The sequence below is a fragment of the Micromys minutus genome (assembly GCF_963924665.1).
Source record: "Micromys minutus genome assembly, chromosome: 14".
Classification (NCBI taxonomy): domain Eukaryota; kingdom Metazoa; phylum Chordata; class Mammalia; order Rodentia; family Muridae; genus Micromys; species Micromys minutus.
Window position 1 is genome coordinate 22,629,771 of NC_137983.1, and position 8,630 is coordinate 22,638,400.

General features: G+C 45.9%; 1 protein-coding gene across 8 annotated transcripts in view; it reads left to right on the forward strand.

Moving 5' to 3' along the window:
* Positions 1 to 6,999, forward strand: part of TENM3 (teneurin transmembrane protein 3) — a gene marked incomplete at its 5' end in the record, with an annotated part of 418,659 nt that extends 411,660 nt beyond the window's left edge. For all 8 annotated transcript variants that reach the window (XM_080928307.1, XM_080928306.1, XM_080928309.1 and 5 more), the window contains 2 exons: positions 2,884 to 3,014; positions 5,461 to 6,999. In XM_080928307.1, coding sequence (XP_080784433.1) covers positions 2,884 to 3,014; positions 5,461 to 6,216 — 887 coding nt within the window. In that variant the 3' untranslated portion in view covers positions 6,217 to 6,999. The remainder of the gene's footprint in view (positions 1 to 2,883; positions 3,015 to 5,460) is intronic.
* Positions 7,000 to 8,630: the final 1,631 nt, after the last annotated feature.

Below are 8,630 nucleotides of genomic sequence, written 5' to 3' on the forward strand. Positions count from 1 at the left end.
ATGCTCAAGGCCATGGTTTCTGAAATGACATGGAATTCAATCATCTAAGGAACGGGAAGAGATAAGGAACGGGAAGAGATCCGTAGAGCAGCAAACATGCTAAATTCGGATTCCCAAAACTGAAATAGCAATCTCGCCTCATCTCTACAGTGGTGTGGCGTGGCGGGCCAATTCTTCTCTTGTCTCAGTTGCTTCCTAAGCTCACTTTCTGCCGTACAATAAAACTTCCGAGATAATCGCCTTGCAAAGAGGAGAGGTTTATTAAGACTCCAAGCTTAGGAGTCCTATTGGCCCCAGTGCTTCCTTCCAAGCAAGACAGGGTGTTATGGGATGAGGGCTTGAGGAGAGTCAGCCAGGAAGAGCGGGGGGGGGGGGTGAAGAAAATTAGATCAGAATCCCATAGTCCCCTTCAAGGACATACCACAATGACACAAATACCTGCCTCATCCTTCACCTCTCCAAGGTTCCACCGTGTCACAGTAGTTAAGCCAAAAAGGAAGCTTTAACAAATATACACATACACACGTGGAGGCATTCAGCGTCTGATCTCTGGCCTTAACAATGAGATGGGATGACTGTCTACCATAAAATGAAAGAGTATTGAGAATTCTGTGCTAAATAGTGGCTGCCTCACAAGCATATGCTGCTGGGTTCCCCACGACAGACAAACAGACAGATATGTATTCATTATTATGGAAATAATCCATGTGAAACACATCAAAGTGTGACACCTGGTCTCATTCCTGAGAGATACCTCACACCCTCCTCAAAACCATCACCCCAGGACAGGAGTGGAGCAACTTCTACCACCAGAGGACTCAGTTTCTCCTCTGGATTCTGGGTTCTTATATGATGACACCGTTAATGACCACACTAACTTGACCGCTAATAAGGAGTAACATCCAAGCTATAGAATGAGGGTCTTTCTAAGGTTTGCTCCATGGGATTCTTTTGGCACTGACAATGTGAAGAACCCGTCTGTGTGCCTACACCCCCCCAGAAGCCCATGATAAAACACAGGATCGTACAAGCTCCGCTGTGGTCCCCCATACTGAGCTGGTGTCCTCCTTCCTCTTCCCCAAGAAGTTTAGATTCTCCTGCTTCCGGCCTTCTGTGAATTCAACTTTCTGTTTTCTGTAGGGTGTTGTTGTTGTTGGTTTGGTTTGGTTTGGGGTTGGTTTTGAGTTTTGTTGTTGTTGTTGTTGTTGTTGTTGCTTTGAGGTTTTCTCCTCTGTTTTGGCTTGTGTTGGATGCCCTACCCGCCTGCCTCCTTTCCAGTTCGGTGTCTGAGGCACACCAAGATATTCTTTGGTCCCTCAGGATGGGTGTCTAAACTGCCCTTGTGCCTGTTACATCTGCTTTTCATCTTTCCAAATGGCACAGAGCTTTTCCTGTCCCCCTTCCCTCCAGCATCACCAACCCAGTCTCTGTGGGCACACAGTCACATTCCAGTCCCGTTAACTTGACACTGCTTTTCAGTACTAAAGACTCTGGTTTCCGTGTAAGCACACACTGTTCAGAAAAATGAGAAACCCCGCCCTCCATACATCAACATTTGGGAGGCATAACCCCCCCCACCCGAAATCCTATATACATTCTCACAGGAAGGTAGCACTCACTTCCCATCTGCTGAGAACCCCGTGGAGATTTCTCCCCGCCCCATTTGCACATGCACACTTGCGTGCGTGTGCTCAAGCACACACACTACCACCCCATTTAACAGAGAGAACACCACTGGTTCTGTAGCCATGTGTCACCTGGACAAAGGACCTGCCAGCCTGGCAATGAGGTGAGAGTTTGTGCCCTAGAGAGGGGAACGGGGAGCGAGCAGCCTTCCATCACTCTGACAAGCAGTTTACCACTGGATATTTGAGGGTGCTGACAGGGTCTGAGTGAACGAGTGGGAAGCTCCTGAATTCATCTTCTCCTAGCAACATGGGCTGCGGGGACTGCAACTGCAGCATTTCTGGAAAACATCAAAGGAGAGATGGAACAGCATAAAATATATTAGGTGAAATGCAATTTCAAATTTTCCAGCAATGTGCTTAATATATAAAATAATCTACGCCCAACCGTACTCATAAAGCAGCGAGCCTGCTGAGAGGCTCTGTAAATCACAACCTCCGGAAGAGAATAAAAGCCCGATTCTTTGCCTAATGGCTTTTGGAGTCACATGGCAATATTTGAAAATACCATTTTTTAAAGGTTTTCGTGTTCTCTCTCCACCAAAAAACTTAGTCTCCACCTGCGCACAGTGAGCGTCCGAAGTCAACGCTGGTGGCCAGCAGTACAGCGGTGCCCTGGGCCAGAGTTACCAGCCTTTAGCATTCATCTTTGATTAAGAACCAGCTGTTCATTTCCATACTCTCAGTCTGGGGGGGGGGGTCACTAATAGAAAACGGGTTTTGGAAGCCCGGGTATCATTTTGCAATTACTCTTGAGGGTCAGTCCCACACCATCTCTTGTAGCCTTTGCTAACTCCAAGTTTCATTTGTTTTCTGCGTCTCCATCTTGAACTCACACAGCTATGCATAGCTCTTGGTTTTGTTTTTGTTTTTGTTTTTATCACTATTACTGGTCCAGGACGCAGTTTTGCACTTCTGACAGTTTATCTACTCTAAGTGAGTATCTATTATTCTCCATTTTCTGCAGCATTTGCCATAGTTCCGCTGTTGAGGTTAGTGACTGTGTGTTTAAAAATTTACCGTGGGTTTAAAATGGTAGGAGGTAGGCAAACAAGGGCCTCTTTGCAGATGATTATTTGTGAAATTGGGTGTGGTTTTTGTTGTTGTTGTTGTTGCTGTTGTTTTAGGTAAGGATGTAGATTCATGAAAGCGCCCAGTGTAGTCCTAACACCTTTGATTCTGTGTGTTCTCCTCCTAGATGTTAACAGCTGGCTGGTGACATTTGGCTTCCATCTGCACAATGCTATTCCTGGATTCCCTGTTCCCAAATTCGATTTAACAGAACCTTCCTACGAACTTGTAAAGAGTCAACAGTGGGAAGACGTGCCGGTAAGAAACCAACAGCAAAAGGAAGAGAAGGCAGTGATTGGCTAGCGCGCTTGGGTCTTGCTTACCCACAATTCATCGAAGTACCCTTTTGAAAAACCATACCGGTTTTTCTTCTTTTTCGTTTTCTCACACTTTTGAGGAAGGGAAGCTGGACAGTTCCGTTGCGTTTCTGTTCAGCATGCTAACATGTTAAACAGGCCAAATCTGTTTCTACTACTGCTAATAAAAACATTGAAATACACTATCAAAAGGCAATAAAATGCAGACGCCTGTGTTTTCTGTGTAGGGCTTCTACAGAGAACCCCAGGAAAAAGCATTTATGGCACCTGGGAGCTGAAGGAGAGACGCAATAAACAAGAGATGGGGGTTCAGCTTTCAAATTAGCATCCGACAAACAGTGCTGCCACAGCCTTTGCAGAGGAATAAAATGTCCTCTAGTAAGGCTCCGTCTATGAGTGGTGTCCATAGAATTCTCCTGAAAATTGCAGATCAGGAGGCCTGGCCCTGTTGTGAAAAAGAAATAAACTGGGAAACAGAATGGGAAATTTCAAAGTCAAAACTGCTGGGTCAGGCAGTAGGCACTGTAATTCCCATCATCCGGAGCTCAGAAAAGAACACACAACAAAACACCAGGACTTCTAGCTCAAAGCAAGAATAATTAGAGATCGAGAAACTGGGTTACCTTTTAATGATAAGGAAAGAGCGGGGCTCCTAGAAAAGTAAACCCCTACCTTGAGCAAAGTCCTACCACTTTGGTGAATTAAAAAAAAAAAAAAAAAAAAAAAGGTAATCATGATTAAAACACACATACGGGGCTGGAGAGATGGCTCAGTGGTTAAGAGCACTGACTGCTCTTCCAGAGGTCCTGAGTTCAATTCCCAGCAACCACATGGTGGCTCACAACCTCTGTAATGAGATCTGACGCCCTGTTCTGGTGTGTGTGAAGATAGCAGCAGTGTACTCATACATAAAATAAATCTAAAGAAAATTTAAATGTTGCTAAGGATACAATTTAATCTTAAAAAAACACAAATACACACATGGTGTACACTGTACTCAGAGATACACTTCTCTGACAACGTTTCATTCTTCACGTTAAAAAACTGTCTTATTGGCATCCTTATTTAATAAGCAAAACCCACCAAGCGTTTAGGGTCCGGAGGCCATTTTAACATTGCTTCCTTTTTTAAACATTTATTTTTAAACTCCATTTATAGAGATGTGCATACGTGAGTGCAGACAACCTTGGACTTGGAGTTCAGGGCACAGGATCTCTGGAACTGGAGATACAGGCACTTTTTAGCTGCCTGACGTTGGTGCTGTGAACCTAACTCTGGTCCACCACAAGAACACTGTGCTCTTGACCCATGAGCCTTTTATCCAGTCCCCATTTTAACATTTCTAATTGCAAAAATATCCGGCCCTGATGTGCCCCGAAGACTCACCGGGAGAGACCTCCTGATGTATTTGTGTGCCTGTCCTAACTGTATGAGTTCACAACATGTCTAAAAGCACTTTAGTCTGCTGGTACAAACGGACCTGCCAACTTTTTTCCTAGGCAGCCTTTCAACATGCCTCAAGTTCTCTGATCAGAAAAGTGCACCCTAAGGATAGCTTAGGGTATCCCAAGTAAAGACATGGGGCAGCCGCCCTAGTGCTGGAGGGGAGAAGGGCTTTTCTTTATGTGCTGTAAATGAAACACGTATTTCTATTTGGCTAGAAAAACATCTGCTGGTATAGGAAATGGCTGCCTTAGATAGTCCCGATTTCAAGCAGTTTGCCATGGAGATGCTCTCATCTCTACGTCTCCTTAAAATACTTGTTCTCCAGAGTTTAGGTTCTCCTGGTCCTCGTCCCTGCACATTTCAGCCCTGCGATTACACTGGGGACTCTGCTAAAAACTGTGTTCCACAGGACAGGAGGGATGGAGGCTTAGAGCCTAGGCAGTTCAAAGTATTATGAGAGCCTGGCAACCCCAGCCTCAGGCATCCCGGGAGAAAGTTACTGCTGCCAGCCTGGAAGATGGCTTTCTCACATTGGGCGGATTGAGAATAAAGCCTCTAGGCATTACCAACTGAAAGATAATATTAGGAAGAGTTCGCCATTACATCCTGGCTTGTTTAAGCATTCTAATACTTGGTCAAGGAGTTTCCCTGTCAATAAAAGCTTCTGCACCTCCACTAAGACGTATTTGATTCCTAGCTGGTTGGACTTTGGTTTTCTGGGATAGGAGCTCACATAGCTCAGGATAACCCTGAACTGACCGTGTAGCCTTGTTCTCCCGTTCCTTGCCATCTCCCCAACGTGTTCATCCTAATGCAGTGCTCAGAGCGTGCGGAGCCCTGCTTTATTCGTAGTCAGGACCAGGAAGGGCACCAGCTAGCGCGGCTCCCATCTGTAAGATGATGTTCTTTCAATCTCCCTCCTCCTGTGCTTTGCTTTTCAGCCCATCTTTGGAGTTCAGCAGCAAGTGGCAAGGCAAGCCAAGGCCTTCTTGTCCCTGGGGAAGATGGCGGAGGTGCAGGTGAGCCGCCGCAAGGCTGGCGGCGAGCAGTCGTGGCTGTGGTTCGCCACCGTCAAGTCGCTCATCGGCAAGGGCGTCATGCTGGCCGTGAGCCAAGGCCGCGTGCAGACCAACGTGCTCAACATCGCCAACGAGGACTGCATCAAGGTGGCGGCGGTGCTCAACAACGCCTTCTACCTGGAGAACCTGCACTTCACCATCGAGGGCAAGGACACCCACTACTTCATCAAGACCACCACGCCCGAGAGCGACCTGGGCACGCTGCGGCTGACGAGCGGCCGCAAGGCGCTGGAGAACGGGATCAACGTGACCGTGTCGCAGTCCACCACGGTGGTGAACGGCAGGACTCGCAGGTTCGCCGACGTGGAGATGCAGTTCGGCGCCCTGGCGCTGCACGTGCGCTACGGCATGACGCTGGACGAGGAGAAGGCGCGCATCCTGGAGCAGGCGCGCCAGCGCGCTCTCGCTCGGGCGTGGGCGCGCGAGCAGCAGCGCGTGCGCGACGGCGAGGAGGGCGCGCGCCTCTGGACGGAGGGTGAGAAGCGGCAGCTGCTGAGCGCCGGCAAGGTGCAGGGCTACGATGGGTACTACGTACTGTCCGTGGAGCAGTACCCCGAGCTGGCTGACAGTGCCAACAACATCCAGTTCCTGCGACAAAGCGAGATCGGCAAGAGGTAACCCCCGGGCCACCCCTGCGCAGATTCTCCTGTAGCACAAACCCGAACTGGACTCTCCAAAGAGCCTTCCAGAATGACACTGCTCTGCAGACACACAGCGCAGACACACAGGCAACACAAACCAGAAACAAAGACAACTTCTTTTTTTTTTTTTTTTTTTTTTTCTGAATGACCTTAAAGGTGATCGGCTTTAAAGAATATGTTTACATACGCATATCGCTGCACTCAATTGGACTGGAAATATGAGAAGGAAAAAAAAAAGCATTAAAAAGGCAACATTTTGCCATGACCCTCTGTACCTTCGAGGCACTGTATTTAACAAAAGTTTTAAAAAGGAAAAAAAAAGTGCGTACCATGTTTCCAGATATTACTGAATTGTCGACCTTTGCTTACAGGAAGTAATCTCTACTTAGGGTGTGATATATATATATGTAGATCTGTTCATTTTAAAATGTGGGGCAAAGCTACTGTTTATAGAACCCAACCGCTTTCCCGTGCTGCTTTGTAAAAGGACATTGGCACAAGGGTCGTCTGAGTCAGCGGGGATTTAATAATGGGTTTTACTGACATGGCTTGCCCTGGGAGGGAGAAACTGACCAATACAATCCTTGTCACTGATAAGCAAAGGAAACCCTGATTTTTTTGTAAATTATGTGAGACAGTTGTTTATGGATTTTTATATGAATTACAATTTACTGTACATCAAATATTAGTCTCAGAGGAGTTAATTTATGTAAAGTGTTTAAAAGGTTTATACTTAAAAAAATAAAACGATAAAAACATGTGAACTGTGTGATTTTTTTTAAGAAGGATTGCACCTTTTGTTATCTGTTATAACTGTACAGTATAACTTATATATTGTAGAGATATAACAACTTAATGCCTATCATGTCCAGAAGTGTTAATATTTTTGTATTAGGTTGAAAAAAAAAAAACAATGTGCAACTTTCTATCACTTAGATGGATAGGACTGTGCAATCCTCAGTGGGTGGCTAATCAGAGAACTCCTTTTCTTCCTTCTCTTTCTTAACAAGCCACTGGCCTCAGCCATTACCAACCAAGAGGCCCAGTTGACATCCGAGGCTGGTGGGATGTGATGGAGGGTGTGGGGGAAGGGATACAGGGAAAAGAACCCAGGGGGAGAAGAGGCTCTCTGACCCTCTCTGGGCCCTAAAAGTCAAACCGACTTCATCGACCAGAGCTATTAATACTACATTGTCGTCCCTCGATGCTCCACTTCTTGATGGAGGAAAGAGACCACAATCTGATGCTCGGGAACGTTTGTGGGGAGGGAAGGACTTGATGTCATGGTAACCATGAACATGTATCTTAATGTCTAGGAGAGATAGCAATAACCGAGCAATAGTGAGCCGGGGAGGCCAACCCGTCAAGGTCACTCTCTGTGAGGCTTGGAGTTGGACCCTTAGGTCAGCCAGTGGGATAAAAACAGGAAGCCCTATAAGCCCGCATGGCCCAACCATCATAGGGAATGGTTTGAGTGGCATCCTGTGCTGGCCAGGGGGTAGCCTGGGGTGCTGGGTGCAGTAGGAAGGAAACTGACATCAGTGCCCCACCCCCAACTGAAAGCTTGGAGTTCCGCCATAGGCACCTTCTACACTTCCATGCCAACCCAGCCACTCTGAAGAATCTTTGGTGAGCACTGAGTTCAGCCACAAAAATATTTTTAGAAAATATTTCTCAGTTCATTGAGCTATAGTAACACTGTTCTCTTCTATGTATAATGGTGGTAAACATAGCAAGTGAACTTGTCGTAAATATAAAGGTTCAAGTGATGTATGGAGAATCATTTTCTAACTGCTTTGTATGTATCACATACTCTAAATTGCACAGTAGGCGTGTTTATTAAACAGATTGGCTGGGAAAGTTCTGAAATAGCTACTGAATTTACGGTCTCAGTGCTATTCCTGTTGCTGTGTCTGTGGTAGGGTATACCGAAGTAATTAATCTTCTAATGAATGCTGATATTTTATTAGGATGAAAGCACAGATTAGCAGTCATATTTTTTAATCCTGGAAATCCTTTGGCAAGTACTGGAAAGCCCAAATTTAGAAAACTATGAGATTTCAAACCACGTGAACATGGCTCTGTTGGACATTTTATTTTTTAACTGTTAACTTAGGTGTTTACAGCTCTGTTGAATGGGACTTCTGCAGGGCTGTCTTTAGCATGCTGTAAGTACTTTGGGGTGAAATAGGCTCCGAGTCTAAATTCTCAGAAATGTCTGTGATGTATTGACCATGAATAGCTTGTACCACGTGACAGAAATGAAATCACGCTCTTAACCCCTTCTCGACGTGGACTGGTCTTTACAGGGGCACCAATAAATGACAGATTTGGAGAGTCTTCTGGTGCTTATTTTAGAAGTCAAATCAATCCAATTAGTATCTTGTTAGT